The 25,927-nt window shown below is 41.4% G+C and overlaps 1 protein-coding gene across 1 annotated transcript; it reads left to right on the plus strand.

The window, feature by feature from the left end:
* Positions 1 to 816: 816 nt before the first annotated feature.
* On the plus strand, positions 817 to 12,940 carry NECAP1 (NECAP endocytosis associated 1). Its single transcript, XM_052639825.1, has 8 exons — positions 817 to 932; positions 6,550 to 6,650; positions 6,806 to 6,910; positions 7,564 to 7,645; positions 8,435 to 8,543; positions 8,633 to 8,816; positions 10,581 to 10,683; positions 11,253 to 12,940. Exons 1-8 carry the CDS (start codon positions 838 to 840, stop codon positions 11,299 to 11,301), a joined length of 828 nt encoding a protein of 275 aa, XP_052495785.1. The 5' UTR covers positions 817 to 837; the 3' UTR covers positions 11,302 to 12,940.
* The last annotated feature ends 12,987 nt before the right edge of the window (positions 12,941 to 25,927 follow it).

The following is a 25,927-nucleotide window of genomic DNA, read 5'->3' on the forward strand; positions in this document are numbered from 1 at the left end:
TGCAGTCGCTCAGTCGTATCCGACTCTTCGCGATCCCATGGACTGCAGCCTACTAGGCTCCTCCGTCCATGGGATTTTCCAGGCAAGAGTACTGGAGTGGGGTGCCATTGCCTTCTCCGTAGCCTTGACTAGACGGACCTTTGTTGGCAAAGTAATGTCTCTATTTTTGAATATGCTATCTAGTTGGTCATAACTTTCCTTCCAAGGAGTAAGCGACTTTTTATTTCATGGCTGCAGTCATCATCTGCAGTGATTTTGGAGCCCCCCCCAAAATGAAGTCTGATACTGTTTCCACTGTTTCCCCATCTATTTCCCATGAAGTGATGAGACCAGATGCCATGATATTAGTTTTCTGAATGTTGAGCTTTAAGCCAACTTTTTCACAGGTATCCAATTTGGGATTACGGACCCGCGGATACCTCTTTTCTCTTGGAAACTACGGTTAAGAAGTGACTCTTGGAAGAAAAAAAATTCGCCAGGCTTCAAGATGGTCGTCGTTCTCCCAGAGCACTGCTGGCACCTGCCGAGAGCAAGATGGCGCTTTCCCTTCTCGCCTTTCGGGGATGGAGCTATCCTTAATGTGAATCACGCACTTGTAGGGCATCCTTGCCATTACCCAAAATGGTGATTCCCGCAACCTCACCGTTTCCAGGTTTCAACATGGCTTCCGCAACCAGCGCCAACGGAGGTTAATCTCAGGACGCCTGCCGAACTCTCGAGGAAGTGGCGTCAGCGGAAGTGCGTAAGCGGAAGTTGTTTTAGAAGTCAAGTCCCCGGCTCTACGTCCCGCCCCCGCGCTGCCGCCCCGCCCCCCGCGGCCCTGCGAGCAGAGCCAAGATGGCGTCCGAGTTGGAGTACGAGTCTGTACTGTGTGTGAAGCCTGACGTCAGCGTCTACCGGATTCCTCCTCGGGCCTCCAACCGCGGTTACAGGTACTAACTTCGAGTCACTGCGGCACGCGCTCACCCGGTCGGGCTTGACACTTTGTTTCCCAGGTAGCAGGCCGCCCGTCCCTGCCATTGCCGCCTCTGGATTGTTACCTTGCTAGCCTGGCCACCTGGGTTTTTGTCACCTTTCCCCCTGCTGTTTCCCCACTCTGGACTGCCGACATCCTTGTTTCCAGCTCTTAAAAAAAAATTACCATCCTGTACCCTCCCACCGCTCTCCCCCGGGACCCCTCTGGGTTACCCATCTGCTCCCCATTATTCTCCTCCTGTCGTGTCTGCGGCTTGGCCAGTCACCTTTCCTTCGCTCATGCCTGCGTCCTTCAAGTTGTCACCCTTATCGTCCCATCCCTACCTCCCACCCCCCGCACCCCCTATTTCCAGTACCTGGTGCGCATTTGTTTGTGATTATTGTGTCTTAGGCCCCTCTCTGGATGAGATGATTTATCTTTCGTGCCGTTCAGTTTTGCCACCAAATACCACCATGCACCATATACTATAGTATAGGTGATATTATAGTATTTTCAAGCCTTCCTTCCCTCTTAACTTCTCGTATAGGTTTTACTTTCAGAGTTAACACAGCGTTTTATCTGGAGGGCTAACTAACCATTTTGTAACCCAACGACTATGAGGGCTTGAGAATGCTGTCTAAAGTTATGGACATGCAGTCCAAAGAATTAACTTGCAACTCACTGGGTTACCTGTTAAAAAATATGAGTGTGAGCCCTGGCAATTTAACAGCTATGTGATTTGATACAAATCTTTTAGCCTCTCCAAGCCTAAGTTTTCTCATCTGTAAAATAGAAAAAAAAAAGAGGATGGGGGAGGGGGTGATAATAAAACCTACTTTAGCTATGTACCTTTAGAAGTTTTTGGAGAGTTAAATGAAATCATAATAAATGTAAAAATAATTAAAAATGAATTTCCTAAAAAGAATTCAGTAAACAGTAAAGCAGTCTATAAATACAGTATTTTCTCTCTGACTCACATCACCAGCATGATTTTCCTCTTGTCATTTGTTACCTCGGCTTAAAAATTACCCTCTCCCTGTGTCTTATGTTGTACTTCCTTATCAGAGGTTTGTTCATCCTGAATCAGTATCTCTGTGCTTGCTGACCTGTGCACTAGATCCTGTGATTACCTAAAAGGTAATCCTAATTTCAGGCTTTCAATCAGACCCCAGCTGACCGTGAATAAGACTCTACATGCTTTTTGATGATAGTCACAGGGACTAATACCTGTGAGTCAGCTGAGACCTCTTTTCCTTTGGCCAGCCTTCCTTGACCTTTCTGTTCTGGATCAGGTGTGCTCTGCGTCCCTCCATAGTACTTGTTCTTGACTCTATCACTTGCCTGCCTTCTACGTTCTGATTGGTTGGTGGTTCTCCCAGTTCACCAGACTAGACCATGAACAACTTGAGGTCTTCTTAAACTTAGATCTTTTAAACATTTCCTAGGATCTAGCACAGTTTCCTGCACATAGTGGAGACTCTAAATGTTGACTGAAAAGAATTAATAGGTTACACTTAAATTAGCATTGATTAGTCTGTTAAATAAGGTAAAATAGCTGATGACCTCTAACTTTAGGTAATAAGACTTCCTAAAAGATATGATACACATTGAAGTGGGTTTCAGTTCTTTTTCAGTCTGACTTTTTGCGACTCTGTGAACCTGTCAGGCTCATGGAGTTCTCTAGGCAAGAATACTGGAGTGGGTTGCAATTCCCTTCTCCAGTGGATCTTCCCTACCCCTGGATTGAACTCGGGTCTCCTGCATTGCAGGCAGATTCTTTACTAACTGAGCCACCAGGGAAGCCTTTTTCTTTTGCTTCACGCTTTTAAAAACACCTTTAACCCATCTGCATTCTCTGTCTTCACTTTTACTTTATCCTTATGTCAGTTAACTGCACTGACCCATCAAAGCAATTTCTTAATTTTCCTCTTTTACCCTTTTCCTTGTCATTCTATGTTTCCCATGCTTATTACTGACATTTTTATCCTACAAGAGGCTTTTTATATCAACCACTGTTAGTGAAGAGAGCAGAATTAAATTTGAATCATGAGTCTCATTTATTTGCTGGGTTATCTCTGGCAAGTCACTTAAATCTTTGAACTTTAGTTTTCTCATCTATAAAGATGGGTGTAATATTATTTACTTTGTGAGATTCTGTCAGTTTTCACAAGAATGGGCATAATAACTCCTGGAACAGGTGCTTGATAAATAGTGCTTTTCTGTCTTTGTGTAATCTTTTTTGTTTACCAGAACTCATTTTATATTATGAGCATGATTTATTCTCTAGGCTGCTGTTAAGGGAAAAACTGGACCTTATAGGAGTCAGGAGAAATGCTTTCTTTGAGATGAGAGGGAATAATTGACTTTGATTCACCTGTATAAACTGTTGATTCACCTGTAAAGCTGTCACTTCTTGGACTTTCACTGACCAGACTTATAGAAGGAGAATTTGGGTTGATGGGAAACTTATAAATGATTAGAAAATGGTTCTTAACCTATAAAACCTTTTTTTATTTATCATTACCCTTTTCCTCAACTAAATCAGTACTAACCCTACACTGTTTTTTAATGTGATGAAAACAATACTGGACTTTAAAGTTAAGGATTGTTACTGTGCTATTGTCCTTTTCTTCTTTGGAGAGGGAGAGTAGTTGTTTCAACCTCCAGCCATCTCAGTGAGCTTCCCTGGTGTCTCAGTGGTAAAGAATCCCCCTGCCAGTACAGGAGATGCGAGTTCAATCCCTGGGTTGGAAAGATCCCCTGGAGAAGGAAATGGCAACCCACTCCCCACTCCAGTATTCTTGCTTGGAAAGTCCCATGGACAGAGAAGCCTGTTGGGCTATAGGCTATGGGGTCCCAAAAGAATCAGACACGACTGAGTGAATGACCAGCAACAACACAGTAGGCTTTCTTGCCTATTCCATATAGCTGCTGTAAGATTTATTGCCAAGGTAGATGAAAATATGTGAAGTCTGTTTCGAAGACCAGTAAAAACCAAGAGTACCCCTGGCTAAGTCTGGGGAGTTGGAGAGGAGTTAAGGCTCAGGGCTGAGGGAAGCTGCTGTGTGAATATCCATTCACTTACTGAGAATTTGTTAAATATTGGCCACCAGACATACAAATAAACCGAGGAACCTGTCCAAAGAGGTGCACCTGGTAAACTTGTTCCTAGTATTTTCAGTAGCCCATTCACACTATGTCTACCTCATGACAGAAGAGTGGAGTAAGTAATGACTTACTAAAACATTTTAATAGACAAGGACTTCTAGAGCATGCTCTGAACTGGATCAGATTCAGGTACTTTGGGGTCTTTGAGACAGGACATCAAGAGAGAAGGGCATGACAAAGATGTATGTTGTAAAATCCTGTTCAGAATTTGTCCTAATTTAAATTTTCATGTCTTCCTGTCTACCGTTTGCTTCAGTTCAGTTCAGTTGAGTTGCTCAGTCGTGTCTGACTCTTTGCGACCCCATGAATCGCAGCACGCCAGGCCTCCCTGTTCATCACCGTCTCCTGGAGTTCACTCAAACTCACGTCCATCGAGTCAGTGATGCCATCCAGCCATGTCATCCTCTGTCATCCCCTCTTCCTCCTGCCCCCAGTCCTTCCCAGCATCAGAGTCTTTTCCAGTGAGTCAACTGTTCAGCATCATTCCTTCCAAAGAACACCCAGGGCTGATCTCCTTTAGAATGGACTGGTTGGATCTCCTTGCAGTCCAAGGGATTCTCAAGAATCTTCTCCAACACCACAGTTCAAAAGCATCAATTCTTTGGCGCTCAGCTTTCTTCACAGTCCAACTCTCACATCCATACATGACCACTGGAAAAACCATAGCCTTGACTAGACGGACCTTTGTTGGCAAAGTAATGTCTCTGCTTTTCAGTATGCTATCTAGGTTGCTTACCATCTTGTTTAACATATGTTTACCCAGGTATACTTTATTGTTACCTTCTTAACTGCAGGTGTTAGTCTCTAGGTTCCCAAGGGATGAGTTATTAACTTTAACCTTGCCCTCCCTTTTCCACACTGCTTGCAAAACAGAATCACAAATGCAGTGTTTTGTAAAACTGGTTCATGTTTAAATGTCTTAGATTTCATTCAAATTCATCTAGAACACAGATTATAAGTATTCAGGGTTTTGCAGTGTTTCCGTTTGTATCTCTAATCTACGTGCCTTCCTGAAGTCCAGCTTCATGTATTCACGTGTATACTCTGTATCTCCTCTTGGAAATCTTATTAGACATCTCCGACTTAACAGAGCCAATGCTGAACTACTAATCTTTCTTTTCAGAGATGTTCTACCTGTAGTCTTTCCCATCTCAATTATTGGCAACTCCTCTGTTCAGGCTAAAAACCGTGGCGTCATCCTTGACTTCGTCTTTGTTGTCTCTCTTTCTCTTCTACCTTGCATCCATTCATTAGAAAATCCTGCTGCCTTTGCTTTAACTATATCCATCGTCTAGTCACTTCTGCTCCTTTCTCTTGCTAGTCACCATGGTGACTCCCCCGGATTACTACAGTAGTCTCTTAGCTAATCCCCAGCTTTAGCGTTCATATTGCTGCATCTCTGCTCTGCGCAGCAAAGTAATCCTTTTGAAATAAAAGGGAGATTATGTCACATCTCTGCTTTAATGGCTTCTCCTTCACTCAGACTAAAAGCTAGAGTTCTTACAGTGGCCTGCAAGACCCTCCGTGATCTGTCCCTCAGTTAGTTCTCTCGCCTCATCTCTTTCTGTATTCTGATTACAGCGACTTCCTTCCTTGAGGGCAGTATAGCAGGCCTGCTCCCATCTTAGCATCTTTGCACCAGCTGTTTCCTATACCTGGAATGCTTTTCCTCCAGATAATCTGCATGGGTAACTCTCACTTCCTTCACATTTTGCTCACATTTCACCTTGTTAGTCAAGCTTTCCCTGACCACCCTTTTGGAAGCTGCAACCTATTCATTCTCCCACTATCTTCCTGAGCTCCTTTTTCTGCCCTAGCATTTTCTTTTTACCCTAGCATTTAGCACCTTCTGAGCTATTAATGATTTTACATATTTATTTTTTCTTTTTTATTATCTATCTCCTGTTAGACTGTAAGCTTCCTGACGGCTTTAAACTTTGTTCCCTCTTGTATCCCAAATACTTAGAATAGTGCCTGTGACTTAATACACACTCTGTAAATATTGATTGAATTCAGTGAAAGATGATACATTTAGGGATTTGGGAGGCTTCTGTTACCCAGTATATTTCATTTAGTAGGTTTGTTGTTCCCTGATCAGCAAAATACTATTATGTAAAGTACTATCCTCAGTATGAAAATAGTCATTGTGATAAATTTTTAAATTGCTTTTTTTGGTAATTTTACATATTTTTATTGATACGTATTGGACTTCAGTAGTAACATTTTTTCTATTTGCTTTGGACTGTGTGTAACCTGAGGCATCTTTGTAGAGAGAATCATGAATTAGTCTTTTGACTATTTAATAGGCAGAAAGAGTAAGTAATTTAGAACAGGGAAATAGAAATATGGCAAATGATTGTGTGTAGGTTTTTGGTACATTAAAGACATAGACCCAAGGCCTGAGACTTTCCATTTTTCTATCCTAGGGCATCTGACTGGAAATTAGATCAACCCGATTGGACTGGTCGCCTCCGAATCACTTCGAAAGGGAAGGTTGCTTATATCAAACTCGAGGATAAAGTTTCAGGTGATCTACTGGTGACCCTCTACCATATTAAGGATATTGGTTTGATGATCTTTTATAAATATCTTCAGATTGGGGATTGGAGTGGAAATGCTTGCTAATTGAATTTTAGACTTTTTGCTTCCTTTGCTTAAAGAAGTCTTTTTCTTACGTGTCAGGGGAACTCTTTGCTCAGGCACCAGTAGAACAGTATCCTGGTATTGCCGTGGAGACAGTGACCGATTCCAGCCGCTACTTTGTAATCCGGATCCAGGATGGAACTGGTAAGGGGTTGGGGATTTTGAATGAATCGCGATTCGGAAAACAGTTAATGCACATCAACGGAAGTGTGTCCCAGTGCATTTATCGTTTACTAAAATTTTTCTTCTCTTTGTCCAAAGTTTCCAGTTGCTAGAGGAAAAGGATTAACATGTTATTTGTAATAGTTATAAACACAGGTTCAAGAGGTGATTAAAAGTAGATGTAAATAAATCAGAATATATGTCTAATCAAAGAACTGGCAAATACTGCCTGTTCATTGTTGCAGGATTTTTTGTGGGACTACTTTACATCATCTGTGCTTATGGCAGGCATCTTTTCTCCAGTCAGAGGCTGGCAGACTTTATTTTAAAGACACAGGATAATAAACATCTCTGGGCCGCATGGTCTCTCACAGCTACTCAGTTCTGTCACCATGGTGTGAAAGCTGCTGTGGATAATATGTAGACAAACTGGCATGGCTTTGTTCTAGTGAAATTTTATTTAAAAAAACAAGCTCTGGCAGTATTTGGCCCGTGGGCTGCATGCAGTTTGCCAATCCTGAGAGAATCTTTCACGTTCACACAGGTTGTCTAGTTATGGTAACTATTATATTTTCATTGGGTAGCATTTGCCCCAGGCATGCTTCCTGTTGGGAGGATTCTTATCCTTTTCACAGGGCGAAGCGCTTTCATTGGCATTGGCTTCTCAGATCGGGGTGATGCCTTTGACTTCAATGTCTCTCTGCAAGATCACTTCAAGTGAGTGAAGCGTGTCCTGAGTTACCAGGTTGAGTGTGTGGGGAGTGCTGCCCCTCCGCTGAGTGGGCACGGTCTCTTACCTCCTGCTTTCTTTACTTGGTGGACTAGGTCTTGTGACTATGATCGTCCCGTTCGCTGTTTTCTCCCATTATCTTTGTATCTGTTCTATCCTTAGAGCTGGAATATGTTTTTAATCCACTTTACACTGGTTTGGGAACATGCTGCTGTTTATGCCTCTGGGGAAGTTGCCCGTAGCTCTTAGGGGGCTGAGGAGGGGCATAACAGAAGCAGCAGGGCTTTCTGTGAGAGAGTGGGGAGTTACGTGCCAGATTTGTCATTCCATGTAACTGACAGGTTTTGTGCCTTTTGCGGTATTTCTTCAGCCCATTTGCTTTTGGCTTAGCTATGGTGAATAGCACCATGCACACTGGTAGGAAAGGGCAGATTTTTCTGCCTCAGAACTTTCTGAAGTTGTGGAAAGCCACCCAGTCAGTGAGGGGGGCAACCCAGCCTGCCCCGTCAGGGGTGGCCCTCAATCACGGGGATGGGAATTGGTGGCCAGGTGCCCCCTTGTGGAGGGACATGTTTAATCTGCCATTGTGTATAGTTCCCCAGTGGTATTGAACTCCAGTTGCCCTCTTCCTTGGCTTTTCTTCCTTTCTGTTCTACGTCTGATGTTCCCTTTCTCTGCTTTCTGGAATCATGTTTCACATAAGTTAGCCACAGATTGGTGTGTCAAACTCTGCTCTCAGGGAATCCCAGTTAAAATAATGTGCCCTTTTATTGAAGGTGGGTAAAACAGGAATCTGAGATTTCCAAAGAATCTCAGGAAATGGATAGTCGTCCCAAGTTGGATCTGGGCTTCAAGGAAGGGCAGACCATCAAGTTGAGTATTGGGGTGAGTATGGTTCCCCTCACCTCTTCTTGTATTTCCATAAGCCTATGACTTCTCTTTCTTTTTCTCACCCTCCTTTTTTTCTTTTGTAGAACATTACAACCAAGAAAGGAGGCGCTTCTAAGCCCAAGACTGCAGGGACTGGGGGCCTCAGCTTACTCCCACCCCCACCTGGAGGCAAAGTCACAATTCCCCCTCCATCCTCCTCAGTTGCCATCAGCAATCATGTCACTCCACCACCCATACCAAAATCCAGTCATGGAGGTAGTGATGCAGGTAAATCTCTCTAGTATTTTTAACTTGGAGAAATCATAGCTTGGGGTTTTATTGGTAATAACCTGTTTGCCAAAGAGAGTGTCAGTGGTTTTGCTCTTATAGGCACTTGGCACTGACAAGTTGACTCTGGCAGCCTCCAGCAAGGGATTAAAGCTTTTCCAGTGAGCTGAGAGTCATGGTATCTGGTTGATTTTTTGGCTAAAAATGGGTAGATATTAAAAAGACTGTTTCCTTCGTTGGACCTTGGTGAAATGCTAGTAGGCCCAAGAGTCAGATGGACCAAGATTTTAGTCATAGCTGTGTTAGTTTTTATCTGGCTGTGTTTGATAACGTTTAGGTTTTGTGAGTCTCAGTATCCTTACCTGTAAGATGGCAATGTAGAACTTAGCCCAAGACTGAGGATAAAAGGATGTGATGGCAGCTAGCTCAGTACTTGCCATGTAGTTATCATGTGAATGTTATTTCTCAATCCTTTGCATTTCTTCACAGGGCAGTTGAGAGGAAATTAGACAACATCTGGGTTTATGAGTACATTTTGTTCTTCCTTACTGTCTGGTGGGAAATAAAAAGAAATATAGTCATTTCCGTTTAAAAGATGAGTAATTAGAATTTGAAAAGGAATTTTTCTGAGATTAGAGAACCTAGTGTTAGAATCTGAGAGTTATAACTTATATCATTAATTATAGCTTAATATTATTTGTTTAAAATTATATCATTAATCAATTATAAGTGATTGCTTATAGGAACAGACTTTCTCTTTCTGAAATTTTTGAGGTAAAAGTGGTTCTAGGCTACTTTCGCTAAGTGTTGCCAGAAGGCACTGAGGATAATATCTGAGATTGATTTATTTTTATTTTTTAAAACTAAACCTTTTGTTTTGAGATAATTCTAGTTTCACATGCAACTGTAAAAAATAAGAAATCCCATATACTCTTTATCCAGTTAACCTCAGTGGTAACATTTTGCAGAATTGACAGTGAGAGTGTCTGCCGATCTTCCTTAGATTTCTTCTTGGTTAGGTATTCTCATTTGTGTGTGTAGTTGACCCTTGAACAATGCACAGCTTTTGTGCACTGACCTCTTGCCTATCCCTGTCCTGTGCAGTAGAAAATCTGTGTATAATTTCACAGTCAGCTCTCCGTATCTGTGGTTCCACATCTGTAGATTAAATTAACTACGGATCATATAGTACTGTACTGAGTGTTTACTGAAAAAAGTCCATGCATAAGTGTACCCATGCGGTTCAAACCCACATTGTTCAAGGGTCAGCTCTAGTTCTGTGCACTTTTATCAGCTGTAGGTTCCTGGATCCACCACCAGGCTTAGGACACCAAACAGTTCCACCAGGACAAGGATCCCTGTGTCCCTCATTTTTAAAACCACACCTTCCTCCCTCTTCACCCCCACCCCTGTTCCTAACCCTCGGCAATCAGTCACTAATCTGTCCTCCATCTCTTAATTTTGTCACTTCAGGAATGTTAATGGAATCATGCAGTATATAACCTTTGGGATTGACTTTTGCCACTCAGCATGATTCCCTTGAGATTCATCAGATTGTTTTGATATATATCAATAGTCTGTTTATTGCTGAATAGTAGTCCATCATATGGATGTACCACAGTATGTTTCACCCACAGAAGAACATTTGGGTTGACTGCTTTTTGGCTATTACAGGTAAAGTTGCCATGAACTTTTGTGTAGGTTTTTGTGTGAATATAAGTTTATGTTTCCCTGTTTCTGTTTCTTCTCTTACCTTGTACTCAGGTATCCTTCTAGATTTGGATTCTCCTGCTCCTATCACGACACCAGCACCAGCTCCAGTTTCTGCAAGCAATGACTTGTGGGGAGACTTTAGCACTGCATCCAGGTATTAGTGTAGGGAGACCACCATCCTCTCAACTGGGCAATCAGTGATGTGTGCCAGTCTAATGATATCTCTGATCTGGGAAAGCAGGGCATCTGTAGGTCATACCTGGTGTTTGGCAGGAATTCTAGGTAAGGAGTGCAGGAGTGCTGGGATGATGGCATAAGATCACTATGGGATGGAGCTTGGGCTTTCCTGGTGGCTCAGTGGTAAAGAATTTGCTGGCAGTGCTGAAGACACAGAAGATGTGTGTTCGATCCCTGGTTTGGGAAGATCCTCTGGAGAAGGGAATGACAATCTACTCCAGTATTCTTGCCTGGAGAATCCCATGGACAGAGGAGCCTGGCGGGCTACAGTCCATGGGGTCACAAATGGTTGGAAACGACTGAAGCTACTTAGCACGCATGCACGCAGGCAGGATGGAACTTGAGTAGCCTGGTGCCGGGCTTGGTGAGCAGAATTGCTCAGAAGTACAGTTTCAGGAATTCTGGGCAGAGATTTCTTGGAAACTGTTAAGAATGGAGTCCCTATCCTAATATCCTTCTGGCTGTCTCTGTTCTCCTCCCTTGCAGCTCTGTTCCAAACCAGGCACCACAGCCATCCAATTGGGTCCAGTTCTGAAGAGCACTGGCAGGATATTCAAGAGAGACGTGAAGAATAACAATGGCTTTGAGGGCACCAATCTGAGAGGGGGGTCTCGGAGCCGCTTCCCTCCCCAGAACCAAAATCCTGGACAATCGTTCTCATAGCTTCTCCATTGCATTGAGGCTGGTGGTGTCACCCCCCTGTGCTGTTCCTTGGAGTGCAGCCAAGAAAGTATTTCCCGGCTCCTGTTCCCTGTCAAGGCAGGGAAGTAGTGGGTCTTAATGATGCTTGTGGCTGGCTCTACAGGGCTCAAAAGGCCAGGGTCTCAGAGGGGAAATAGTCCCTACCATCTCTAAAAACTTTTCCCATCTTTAAATTTGTATTTCAGAATCATCTCAAGACCCTGGCGTGCCTCTTTGTGAAGCCCTTTCTAGCAATTTCAGGGGAGACAAAAACCTTGGAACTTCTTTTCCATTATCCGAAGACTCTAAAAATGGACAGACTGACCTCAGTGTTTACAGATTCAGAATTTTGATAGGGGGTAGGTGTGAAGAAAGACCTGTGTCCTGGGTCTCTGCTGTGTACCCTCCCCCATGCTTGTCCTGTTGAGTGAACATCCAGTGTGGGTGCAGCCCCCTTACCCTCTAGCACGTTTACACGTTCCTTCCTGTGATAAGAGGGTTGTGTTGGTGGCGCTTCCACTCTTGTGTCTCAAATAGTACAGCATCTTTGATCAGTGGTTGTCTTTTGGATGAAGGAGGCTCAAGGGGCTGTGTTTTCCTAGTTATATTCTAGAGAAGCAGTCACTTTCTTGCAGCTCCATCTTGCTGCTGCCTCTGAAGCCTGGCGTTACTTTGTAATGGCCCCATTATTTGACTGAAAGATTAAAGGGTTTGGGGTTTTTAACCTCATTTGTAGAGTAGAGAGGTTGAATGCACTTAACAGTTGATCAGTACCCACATTGCCTTGCTGCCTGGGTATCTGGCCCCTTCTGATAAACACTTTACTTTGTGAATCCACCAGCTCTTCAGCAGCAAGCTGCTATATTACATGTATTGTCATTGATGAAGGAAGCTGGAGAGCCATGGCTTTAGCTGTGATAGATTTTGCCCGGATGAGGGCTGTGATTCTTGTCACCAGGGGTATGTCAGAAGCAAGTAGCTCCCCTGCCACTTTCCCTCTGTCCGCCCACCATTCCTTTTACAACGCTGTGAAGGGGTCCCGCTCTTCGGTGAACGGGCTCCAGCTATCTGATTTGTCAAGGGGCGATTTTGAGAGTGAATGTGAGGATCTCACCTCTTCCCTTAGTACCTGTTTGGATATTACTGGCTGAAGGGAGTCCTTACGTTTAGTTTTTAAATAGATTCTCTCTCTTAGATTTCCTTCTTGACTCTTTTTTAACTCTGGGTCCATTTTGTTTTCATTGCTTCCCGTTCCAGGCAGCTCTATTCTTACAGAGCCATGGCAGGACATTTAAAAATTCCAATAGACAACACTAGAAGGAAAGTCTATAGCATCACTAGTGACTAATAACTACTGGGAACCTATTTTCTCAATCTTCCTGTATGTTGTGTTCTTTGTATTCTTAAGATGATAATATATTATGTATTTGAATTGCTGAAAAATTGAAAATGATGTTTAAGATATATGTATATAAAGCATATGTATGCTGTATTGGTGCAATGATGGTAATTAAAAGTACGGAAAAAGGTGGTGTCTCTTTTGTCTTTTCATCTGCTTGTTTTCTTTTTAATTTAATTGACCCAATATAGGTGGGCCAATAGGTAATAAAAGGATACTTTATTAACTCTTTTTCAAGAGATGGAGGCTTTAAGAGGTGGAGGCTCGACCTCTGTCCTCATGGCTCTCAACGCACAGAGGCTCGTTGTAGAGACTGTTTTTATTATTTGCTGGTACGGTTAATTTCATTTGCTTCAAGTTATCTTCGTGTTCTAGGCTACCTTTCATATTCCAGAACTATGATTGGCAAAAATAAAGGGAATCAATGCTTGAGATAGAACTAAAGTGAGAGTCACAGACTTTGGAAGCCAGGATTTTGGAGTTGTCATTTAGTGATTGTCACAGGAGATGAATCAGAATGATATCGGTGCTTCTTTTGTCTCTTTTTCAATTTAACTCATAATGGGACTTCCCTGGTGGTCCAGTGGTTTAAGATTCCATGATTTTAATGAAAGGGGTACAGGTTCTCCAGGGGATCTTCCCAACCCAGGGATGGAACCCAGGTCTCCCGTGTTGCACGCCCATTCTTTACCAGCTGAGCCACAAGGGAAGCCCAAGAATACTGGAGTGGGTAGCGTAACCCTTCTCCAAGTGGATCTTCCTGACCTAGAAATTGAACCGGGGTTCAGTTCTTTGCCTTCAATGCAGGAGACGTAGTTTCAATCCCTGGGTTGGGACGATCCTCTGGAGGAGGGCATGGCAACTGACTCTAGTATTCTTGCCTGGAGAATTCCTAAGGACAGAGGAGCCTGGCGGGCTATAGTCCGTAAGGTCACAAAGAGTTGGACACGACTGAAGTGAGAGCAGGCACATCATGGATAAAAAAACATTTATCTTGAACTTCAAGGGGGTTATGGGGCAGAAAATGGACCATCCTTTTTCCAGCTCAACCCCCCTCAGACAGTGACATCTGCCGTCAGGGTTGTCCGGTGAGCTTTTCTTACCGCTCACTTCCTCCGTTCTGATAACCTAGATTGTCTGCTGCTAGCTGCCTCAGCTCCGTTCAGCTTCCATGTTGCCACCAGAACACCAGGGCTGAAACCAAGCTCTGCTCGTGCCCCTTCCTTCCCTACTCATTGATTGCCTTTAACGATTTTCCTTCACTTCCAGATTAATGTCCAAAGTACCGCTTCATCCTCAGCTCTCAGGTTTCCCTTGCACTCAGTTGACTTCAGCACACTGATTCTTCATATGCTATCAGCACCATGGGCATTGCATGCTTACAGTTCCCTCTGCCCAGAATTACTTCCCATCTCCACCTGCTTGGTGAAACACCCTTCCTGTACTGGAAGGATGGCTCAAGTGCTGCTCATGGAATGTTACTTATCCTCTCAGTCAAAGATGATCTTCCTTATTTTGGGGAGTTGCTATTGAAATTCTCTTAACTAGTTTGTAAGCTCTTGGGTATAAGGATTATGTCTTCATTTTTATCTACTCAGTACTTTGCATATGCCCTTCAAGGTAGTAGATACTCATTAAATACTCAATGGTGATTTTACAGAAGTGTGACTAGAAATCAGTAAGTTGGGCTTTTTTTATGATTCACTCTCACTTTGGCTGTTACTAGCTACATGCCCTTAAGTGTTCCTTGAATGCTTTGTCATAGTTGCAGAAAGTCTCATTTGTATGCTCCAGAGTCAATTAATGTTAGGGCCCAAGAAAGTAGTGTTGAAGATGAATTTTCCTTTAGTGCATAGACTCCATGGCCTGGGAAGAGGAAATCAGGATATCATGTAGCCCAGGGCTGTTGAATTTGGTGGCTTACTGTCTCAGTTATCACAGCTGGCTAAGATTACATTGCACTTCAGTTATGTTTGTCTCAGTTATCACAATTGGCTAAGGTTACATTGTATTTCAGTTATGTTTAGCTTTTTCTCTAGCTTTTAAGAAAAATCATTTCTGTTATTGCTTTTTAACCATACATAAGGAAAATACATATGGCTTGTGACTAGAACTCATGAGCTCCCCATCAATTGCATATTCTCTTGAGAAAGGAAGGAAATAGAAAGGACTTCTCTGGTGATCCAGTGGTTAAGAATCTGCCTGCCAATGCAGGGGACGTGGGTTAAATCCTTGGTCTGGGAAGACCCGCACATGTCACTGGGCCACTAAGTCCATGCACCACAACTACTGAGCCCATGCTCTGCAACAAAGAAGCCACCACAATGAGAAGCCTGTTCACCCCAACAGGAGAGTATCCCCTACTCAGCTGGGACCAGAGAAAGCCTGTGTGCAGGAATGAAAACCCAGCATAGCCAAAAATAAGTAAATAACACATATATATAAAAGAAACAGGAAGAGAGTTACATTTACTTGCAAGTCCCTCAAGTCTGGTAGAGTTTTCATAGCTACCATGGTTGAAATCATGTGGAGTGGCACTTATTCCAGAATGAGAATTGTTATTTTCAGTCCCTTTTTGAAAATTACCAAGATATGGGGGTGATACGTCCTTTTTAAAAAAGCCCTAGTATACTAAAGACTACATCTGAGTCAGGATTAAAATAGTTGTCCCTTGAGACAATGGTCTTCCCTAGGATCAGTGTCACCCCCTCTGTTAAATACAATAGTGCATTAAGACCCATTGTGAATGCTTTTGTTTGCTCCTTACACAAAAATTTTAAAGTTTTTATTGAAATATAGTTGATTCACCATATTGTGTTAGTTTCAGGTGTACGACAAAGAGAATCAGTTATACATACACATATATCTACTCTTAGATTCTTTCCCCATGTGGGTCATTACAGAGTATTGAGTCAAGTTCCCTGTGCTCTACGGTAGGTCCTTATTATCTATTTTATATTTAGTAGTGTGTATATGTTTATCCCTCCCTCCCTTCCCCCCCTTATCGTAAGTTTTGTTTGCTTTTTAATTTTTTTTCTTACGTGTGTTCTTCCATGGCAACTCTTATAGGAGAAAAAGTCATTGAAGCGATTTCTGTAAATGCTTTATCTGGCTGCATAGCAGCGTGGGACCACTAGAGGGCAGGGCTCTTCTAGGAACTGCTGCTCAGATTTCCCAGTAGCCAGCTGCTGCTACTGCTAAGTCGCTTCAGTCGTGTCTGTGAGACCCCATGGACGGCAGCCCACCAGGCTCCCCCGTCCCTGGGATTCTCCAGGCAAGAATACTAGAGTGGGTTGCCATTGCCTTCTCCGCCTAGGAGCCAGAGAGGCACTTAAAAGACATAAATGAAGACAATCAAGGGACATTTTAGTTAAAGAGTCTAAACATATACCCAATACAAAGATTTTTGGGATTGTAGAAAAATAGCTGTTTGGGTAGGCAGAAAATGAAGAACAGAGTAATACTTTCTTCAAATTTTAATACTTAAATAAATCTTTTTTGTGCTTAGTTGCTCAGTTGTGTCCGACTCTTTGCGACCCCAGGGACTGTAGCCCACCAGGCTCCTCTGTCCGTGGGATTCTTCAGGCAAGAATACTGGAATATTCCCAACCTAGGAATCAAACCCAGGTCTCCTGCATTGCAGATGGATTCTTTGCCATTTGAGACACCAGGCAAGTCCAAATAAGTCTTTGAATGGGGGATATATGTATTAATTTGGATGACCCTGCCCCCACCTTCTGCAGATGGAGGAGCCTGGCAGGGGCTACAGTCCATGGGGTTGCCAAGAGTCAGACACGACTGAGCAGCTAACACGTTTCTTTTCCCCCTCCTCAATCCCACCAAAATAGGTGAATAATGGGTAGTAAACAGTACTGGTAACAAATATGAACTTGAGAGGAGACAGATTGCCTTGGCACAAAATTTTGTCTGCCACTTACTGGCTTTTTGACCTTTGACAAGTTAACTCTCGTTTGCCTCAGTTTTCTCATATGCAAAATGAGGATAATCATTCATACTTTATACAGTTGTCAGAATCTGTTCAGTTCAGTTCAGTCGCTCAGTCGTGTCCGACTCTTTGTGACCCTTTGGACTGCAGCACGCTGGGGTTCGCTGTCCATTACCAACTCACGGAGCTTGCTCAAACTCATGTCCATCAAGTCGGTGATGCCATCCAACCATCTCATCCTCTGTGGTCCCCTTCTTCTCCTGCCTTCAATCTTTCCCAGCATCAGCGTCTCTTACAATGAGTTGGCTCTTGGCATCAGGTGGCCAAAATATTGGAGAATCAGCTTCAGCATTAGTCCTTCCAATGTATATTCAGGACTGATTTCCTTTAGGACTGACTGGTTTGATCTGCTTGCAGACCAAGGGACTCTTAAGTGTCTTCTCCAACACCATAGTTCAAAAGAGTAAGTTAAAAACTTAAAGTACTTAGAACAAGGCCTGGTGTATGGTAAACTCTGTTACTGCTTCTGCTGCTGCTACTTGGCTGGCTGCCGGGAGCCAGCACGGGAGATCCCACCCATGACAAGGTCATGCGGAGAGGCCTGATGGGCAAGGCGAGTTAGGCCTCAGGGGTTCCCCCTGAGTTTCCCTGAGCAACTGCCCGCCACCACCACCCCCCCCCCCCAAAAAAAAGAAAAACACCAGAATCTGCCTGCCTTATTGTACTGTGCTTTTCCACTCTTCTGACACTCTCTGGAAAAAGTTAACACAGGGCTTCAGTCTTCTGCATTTGAAAGGAATGTTTCAGTTCAAACCCCCTCTGATAACTCTCTAACTTGCCTAAGAGGTTCCTCCGGACTTTTACAGCTTGTGAATTGTTTACAGCCCCCCAACTGCCAGAGGCACAAAGCTTAAAACATCTTAAAGATACAGAGCCTTTTCTAAAGAGCTAAAAATCATGTTGGTGACGGATTTCACTGTTGACTCAATGATTGCTGCCAGGCCTCCATATTCTTTATCTTTTAGGCACCTGGGAGGATATTAATCAATGTAATCGGGATATGGAAAAAGGTATATAGTAGTTTTGATGTTAGCAACACTAGATTTTTTAGTTAATTACTTTTCTTTTGTTATAGATCACTGTGCTCCTTTTACTTGTTATAAATTGCTGTATCTTTACTATGTAACTTTATTTAGTGCTTTCTGAGAGTGGCACCAGACTTTGAGAAGAACAACACAAATAAGTCTTCTGGTTGACAAACCCTTATCAGAAAAGGGCCGTAAAATGTTAATTGGCCCTCTGGCCGGAAGATGATGTAAATCACCTAAGACTTGTGTATACAACTAGGTATGCAGAGAGAAAAGCCTGGTTTTGATAAGAGTCTGGGTTGCTAACGCTGCATAACTTTGTGTTACCCATTGATCACCATGTACTATCAAAAGTATAAAAGGCCTTCTGAACAGTAAAGGATGGACCAGTTTCTTGGACTAGTCTCTCGGCCTAGTTTCTTGGAAATCTTCCCCCCCCTCCCGCCCCGCCCCCGTGTCTCTTTCTTACTCTCCCTCCCTCTCCTTTTCTGGCTGAATTCCCATCTGGAACGAGGAGGCTCGCCAAGTCTACTTACTTGTCCCGGCTTTTAAGTTCTGTGAGAGAGAGCCCAAGGTGGGGCACTCTCCGATATTCAAATGGATGCCGGTGGCCCAACGTAGATGGTGCAAATCTCTTGTTCTGAGGTTTTATTGGCTTTCCCCTTAAACCAAGTTATTCCGCCCCTTTTCTCCACTAAATTTTCCTACTATACTATTTCTTCCTAATCTCTTTTTATATTTCTATATAAATAAGTTTTTCCTCGCCTATCCATCTCCCCTTCGAATCACCCTGGATCCACCAGGGCTGGGTCCCGGCAGCTGGCTCTTCTTTTAATTTACTTTTTATTGGAGTAGAGTTGCTTTATACTGTTGTGTCAATTTCTGCTGCACAGGAAAGTGAATCAACCATGCTGCTGCTGCTGCTGCTAAGTTGCTTCACTCGTGTCCGACTCTGTGTGACCCCATAGACAACAGCCCACCAGGCTCCCCCGTCCCTGGGATTCTCCAGGCAAGAACACTGGAGTGGGTTGCCATTTCCTTCTCCAATGCATAAAAGTGAAAAGTGAAAGTGAAGTTGCTCAGCCGTGTCCGACTCCTATACATATACATATATTCCCTCTTTTCAGTTGGCTGGGTATTCTAATCCTGGCTATCAACATGTGCAATAAGATAGTAAGTATAAGGGCAAAATGATGAGAATTCCTTTCCTTTAAAAAAATTAATTAAAAATAGAACTGCCATACAACCTAGCAATCCCATTCCTGGGCATACACACCAAGGAAACCAGAATTGAAAGAGACACGTGTACCCCAGTGTTCATTGCAGCACTGTGTACAACAGCTAGGACATGGAAGCAACTTAGATGTCCACTGGCAGATGAATGGAAAAGAAAGTCATGGTACATATACACAATGGAATATTACTCAGCTATTAAAAAGAATGCATTTGAGTCAGTTCTAATGAGGTAGATGAAACTGGAGCCTATTATACAGGGTGAAATAAGCCAGAAAGAAAAACACCAATACAGTATATTAACATGTATATATGGAATTTAGAAAGATGGTAATGACAACCTTGTATGTGAGACAGCGAAAGAGACACAGATGTGAAGAACAGACTTTTGGACTCTGTGGGAGAAGGCAAGGGTGGGATGATTTGGAAGAATAGCAATGAAATATGTGTATTACCATATGTGAAATAGATGACCAGTCCAAGTTCAATGCATGAATCAGGGCACTCAAAGCTGGTGCACTGGGACAAGCCAGAGGGATGGGATAGGGAGGGAGGTGGGAGGGGGGGTTCGGGATGGGGGACACGTACAACCATGCCTGAGTCATGTCAATGTATGGCAAAAACCACCACAATATTGTAAAATAATTAGCCACCAATTAAAATAAATAAATTCATAAAAATTAATTTTATTGGCATTTATTTGACAGTTAATTAACTGTAAAGGTTTAGATATAAAAAATGTTGATTTGATACATTTTTTTGCACTAGCTAGTGTTAGCTAATACTTCTATCATGTCATGTAGTTGTCATTTCTTTTTTTTTTTTTTGTGGTGAGAACAATTAAGACCTAATCTGTTAGCAACTGTGAAGTTTATAATATTGTCTATACAGGCGTACCTCCTTTTATCACACTTGCAGATACTATGATTTTTATGAATTGAAGATTTATAGCATCCATTCATCTAGGAAGTCTATCAGTGCCATTTTTCAACAGCACTGTGATGATTTGCTCACTTGGTGTCTCTGTGTCATGTTTTGGTAATATTCACAATATTTTAAACTTTTTTGTCATTATTGTATTTGTTATAGCATCTGTGTGATATTACTGCTGTGACTCACTGTAGGCTCAGGTGATAGTTAATATTTTTTTTAGCAATGAAGCATTCTAAAATTAAGGTGTGTATATTGTTTTTCAAGGTGTTTTTCACTAGAGTACAGTATAGTGTAGACATTGGGCTTCCCTGGTGGCTCAGTGGTAAAGAACCTGCCTACCAATGCAGGAAACATAAGAGACACAGTTTGATCCCTGGGTTGGGAAGATCCTTTGGAAGAGGGCATGGCAACCCACTCCAGTATGCTTGCCTGGAGAATCCCATGGACAGAGGAGCCTGGAGGGCTACAATCCATGGGGTTGCAAAGAGTCAGACATGACTGAAGTGACTTAGTACACATGTATAGTGTATATATAACTTCTGTATGTATTGGGAAACCAAAAATTCTTGTAACTTTGTTGCAATATTCATTTATTCTGGTTATCTGAAACTGAAACTGGTTTCTGAAACTGGAACTGATTTCTCCAAGATATGCTCTTAATGATTGTGCTGGGCATTAGATTTCCAGAACTTAATTTATCTACTGATTGAAACTTTACACCTTTATTTATTTATTTTTTAATTTATTTTATTTTATTTTTTTAATTTTATTTTTACTTTATTTTAGTTTACAATACTGTATTGGTTTTGCCATACATTGACATGAATCCACCACGGGTGTACATGAGCTCCCAATCCTGAATTCCCCTCCCACCTCCCACCCCATATCATCTCTCTGGATCATCCCCATGCACCAGCCCCAAGCATCCTGTATCCTGTATTGAACCTAGACTGGCACTTCATTTCTTACATGATAGTATACATGTTTCAATGCCATTCTCCCAAATCATCCCACCCTCTCCCTCTCCCTCAGAGTCCAAAAGTCCGTTCTATACATTTGTGTCTCTTTTGCTGTCTCGCATACAGGGTCATCATTACCATCTTTCTAAATTCCGTATATATGTGTCAGTATACTGTATTGGTGTTTTTCTTTCTGGCTTACTTCATTCTGTATAATCGGCTCCAGTTTACACCTTTAAACTGCATCTCCCCAGTTCCTCCACCTGCTAGCTTCTGGTAACCACCAGTCTATTCTCTGTTTCTACAAGTTTGGCTTTTTTAGATTACATGTATAAATGGTATCATGAAATACAGTATTACTCTTTCTCAAACTTTTCTCACCTAGCATGACGATTTCAAGTTCTATCCATGTTGTTACAAATGGCAGAATTTCCTTCTTTCTCATGGCCAAATAATATTCTTTTGCATGTGTATACCACATCTTCTTTATCTATTCACTGCAAATGGACTCTATGGTTGTTCCATATCTTGCTATTGTGAATAATGCTGCAATAAACAAGGGAGGCCAAATATCTATTCAATATCCTGTTTTCATTTCCTTTGGGTATATACCCAGAAGTAGAATTCCTGACTCATATGGTAGTTCTATTTTTAATCTTTTAAGGAACTTCCATACTGTTTTCCATAGTGACTATACCAATTTGCATTTCCGCCAAGAGTGTGCAAGGAGTTCCCCTTAATCCACATCTCCCCAACATTTGTTATCTTTTATCTTTTGGATTTTGGCTATTCTAACAGATGTGCAGTGATATCTCCTTGTGGCTTTAATTTGCATTTCCCTGGTGATTAGTGATGTTGAACATTATTTCATGTATGTCTTAAGCATCACCCTTACAGTCTGGGCCCCAACCCTAGGTATCAGAACAGCATGAAATGGAAGTGGTTTCTTTGTGGTTTTGAGTCATACTGAGTTAGTCAGTTGCTTGTGACTCTAAAAAAAAAATCTGTTGGCCATCTGTATGTCTTTTTAGAAAAATGTCTATTTAGTGCTTCTGTCCATTTTAACAAATCAAATTGTTTTTAGTGTTTTTGTGTGTTGTTTTTGTTATTGAGTTGTATGAATTCTTTAAATATTTTGGATATTAACTTCTTATCAGATATATGGTTTGCAAATATTTTCTCCTCATCTGTAGGTTGTCTTTTCTTTTGTAGATTGTGTCTTTTGCTGCGCAGAAGCTTTTTAATTTGATATAGTCCCAACTTATTGATCTTTACTTCTGTTTCTTGTGCTTTTGGTGTGATATCTGAAAAAGAGTGGTCAAAACCAATGTTTAGAAACTTCCTCCCTGTGGTTTCTTCAAGGAGTTTCGTGATATCACATCTTATGTTTAAGTCTTTAATCTATTTCAAGTTAATTTTAGGGAGTGGTGTCAGAGGTCCAGTTTCATTTTCTGCATGTGATTATCAGTTTTCCTACTAAAGAGTTTTGTTGAAAAGACTGTCCTTTCCCATTTAGTGTTCTTGGCTCCCTTGTTAAATATAGGTTGACTGTAAATGCAGAAGTTTATTTCTGGAATCTCTACTTAGTTCCATTGTTCTATGTGTCTCTTTTTATGCCAGTACTATACTCTTTTAATTATGATAGCTTTGTAGTATAATTTGAAATTAGGAAATGTGATACCACTGGCTTTGTTTTTCTCCTCATGGTTGCTTTGGCTATTACTTTTTTGTGGTGTTTTGTGATTTTACACAAATCTTCAGTTCAGTTCAGTCGCTCAGTCGTGTCTGACTCTTTGCGACCCCATGAATCGCAGCACGCCAGGCCTCCCTTTCCATCACCAACTCCTGGAGTTCACTCAGACTCATGTCCATCGAGTCAGTGATGCCATCCAGCCATCTCATCCTCTGTTGTCCCCTTCTCCTCCTGCCCCCAATCCCTCCCAGCATCAGAATCTTTTCCAATGAGTTAACTCTTTGCATGAGGTGGCCAAAGTACTGGAGTTTCAGCTTCAGCATCATTCCTTCCAAAGAAATCCCAGGGCTGATCTCCTTGAGAATGGACAGATTGGATCTCCTTGCAGTCCAAGGGACTCTCAAGAGTCTTCTCCAACACCACAGCTCAAAAGCATCAATTCTTTGGTGCTCAGCTTTCTTCACAGTCCAACTCTCACATCCATACATGACCACAGGAAAAACCATAGCCTTGACTAGACGGACCTTAGTCGGCAAAGTAATGTCTCTGCTTTTAAATATGCTATCTCGGTTGGTCATAACTTTTCTTCCAAGGGGTGAGCGTCTTTTAATTTCATGGCTGCAGTCACCATCTGCAGGGATTTTGGAGCCCCCCAAAATAAAGTCTGACACTGTTTCCACAGTTTCCCCATCTATTTCCCATGAAGTGATGGGACCAGATGCCATGATCTTCATTTTCTGAATGTTGAGCTTTAAGCCAACTTTTTCACTCTCCTCTTTCACTTTCATCAAGAGGCTTTTTAGTTCCTCTTCACTTTCTGCTATAAGGGTGGTGTCATCTGCATATCTGAGGGTATTGATATTTCTCTTGGCAATCTTGATTCCAGCTTGTACTTCTTCCAGCCTAGTGTTTCTCATGATGTACTCTGCATATAAGTTTTTCTATTTCTGTGAAGAATGCCATTGGGATTTTGATAGAGGTTGTGTTGAATCTATAATTGGCTTGGGTAGTATGGATGTCTTAACGATATTAATTCTTCCAATCCATGAACACAAGATAGCTTTCAATTTTTGTGTGTGTCTTCAGTTTCTTTAATCAAAGTTGTAGTTTTTGGTATGTAGAAATTTCACCCCCTTAGTTGAATTTGTTCCTAAATATTTTATTGTTTTGGAGTTATTGTGAATGGGATTTTTTATTTCTTTTTTGGTTGTTTTTATTGTTGTATGGAAAGGAAACTGATTTTTATATGTTTATTTTATATCTTGCAACTTTACTGAAATAATTTAATAGTTCTAACAGTTTTTTTGGGTGGAGTTCTTAGGATTTTCTATATATAAGATCATATCATCAGCAGAGAAAATTTTGCTTCTTCTTTTCTGATTTGAATGACTTTTATTTTCTTTTCTTGCACAATTGCTCTGTCTAGGACTTCTAGTACTCCGTTGAGTAGAAATGGTGAGTGTGGGCCCCCTTGTCTTGTTCCTGATCTTAGAGGAAAAGCTTTCAGCATTTAATCATTGAGTAAGATGTTAGCTGTGGTCCTGTCATACATGACCTTTATCATGTTTAGGTATGTTCCTTCATACCCAATTTGTTGAGAGTTTTTATCCTGAAAGGATGTTGTAATTAGTCAAATGCTTTTCCTGTATCCATTGAGATAATCCTGGATTTTCACCTTTTATTTGATTAATGCAGTTTATCACAGATAATAATTTGTATATGTCGAACCATCTTTTACCCTAGGGATGAATATGGACCTTTAAATGTGTTATTGAATTTGGCTTGCTAGTATTTAGTTGAGAATTTTGTATCCACATACGTCAGTGACACTGGCATTTTCTTGTAGCATCCTCATCTTTGGTATCAAAGTAATGCTGGCCTTATAAAATGGGTTCTAGAGTGTTGCCTCCTCTTGAATTTTTGGGAAGAGTTTGAGAAGGATTGCTGCTAATTAAAAAAAAAATGTTGGGTGGATATTTGGGAAACCATCTGGTTCGAGCCTTTTCTTTTTGGTAAGTTCATGATTACTGATTCAGTCTACTTATTTGTTACTGGTCTCTTCAGTTTTCCTGTTACTTCCTGTTTCAGTCATGGTAGGCTACGTGTTTCTAGGAATTTTTCTATTTTTCAGGTTATTCAGTTTGTTGGTGTGCAGTTGTTTATAGTAGTCTCTCATGGTCCTTTGCATTTCTGTATGATCAGTTGTAATGTCCCAAATTTCATTACTGATTTTCTTTATTTGAGTCTTCCCTCTTCTTTTCTTAGTCAATTTTGTTTATTTTTTTGAAATACCACCTCTTAGTTTTCTTGATCTTTCCTATGGTTTCTTTTTTTCACTCTGACTTTAGATATTTCATTCGTTCTACTAACTTTGGGCTTAATTTGTTTTTCTTTTTCCAGTTCCTTGAGGTATAAAGTGAGGTTGTTTATTTGAGATATTTCTTTTTACTTAATGTAGGCTTTTATCTATCACTATAAGCTTCCATTTTAGAACTGCTTTAGCAGCCTTGCATAGGTTTTGGTATGTTGTATTCCATTTTTTGTTTGTTTATTTGTTTATTTCAAGATATTTTAAAAATTTCCTCTTTATTTCCTTGAGCTATTGGCTGTTCAGGATTGTGTTGTTTAATTTCCATATATTTGTAAACTTTCTAGCTTTCCTTCTGGTCTTAATTTCTAGTTTCACTCTACTGTGGTTGGAGAAGATACTTGGCACAAGTTTAGTGTTCTTAAGTTTACTAAGATTGTGTTTTGATCTAACATTTGGCCTATTCTGAAGAATATTCTGTGCTTAAGAAGAACATGTATTCTGCTTTTGGGAAGACTGTTCTGTAGATGTCTGTTTTAGGTCCACTTGGTCTATAGTATGGTTGAAGTCCAACATATCCTTGTTGATTTTCATCTGGATAATCGATCCATTGTTGAAAATAAAGTATTGAAGTATCCTGCTGTTATTTATTGTCTATTTCTCCCTTCTGATCTGTCAGTATTTGCTTAATATATTAAGGTGCTCTGATGTTGAATGTGTATATATTTATGATTGTTATCTTTCTGATCATTATATAATGACCTTCTTTGCTTTTCACTACCATATTTGTCTTAACATCTTATTTTGCTGACATATGTATAGTTATCCCTACTATCTTTTGGTTTCCACTTGTATGGAGTATCTTTTTGCATCCCTTCACTTTTAACCTATGTGTGTTCTTGAAGCTGAGCTGAGTTTCTT

This window comes from Budorcas taxicolor, chromosome 5 (genome assembly GCF_023091745.1).
Source record: "Budorcas taxicolor isolate Tak-1 chromosome 5, Takin1.1, whole genome shotgun sequence".
Lineage (NCBI taxonomy): Eukaryota > Metazoa > Chordata > Mammalia > Artiodactyla > Bovidae > Budorcas > Budorcas taxicolor.

What these genes read in the sequence shown, in the direction of transcription:
- NECAP1 (XM_052639825.1), top strand. Translation starts at nt 838, where the DNA reads ATGGCGTCCGAGTTGGAGTACGAGTCTGTACTGTGTGTGAAGCCTGAC. An exon ending in ACTCGAGGATAAAGTTTCAG is followed by an intron (nt 6,651 to 6,805) that starts GTGATCTACTGG and finishes CTTACGTGTCAG; the next exon opens with GGGAACTCTTTGCTCAGGCA. An exon ending in TCATGGAGGTAGTGATGCAG is followed by an intron (nt 8,817 to 10,580) that starts GTAAATCTCTCT and finishes CCTTGTACTCAG; the next exon opens with GTATCCTTCTAGATTTGGAT.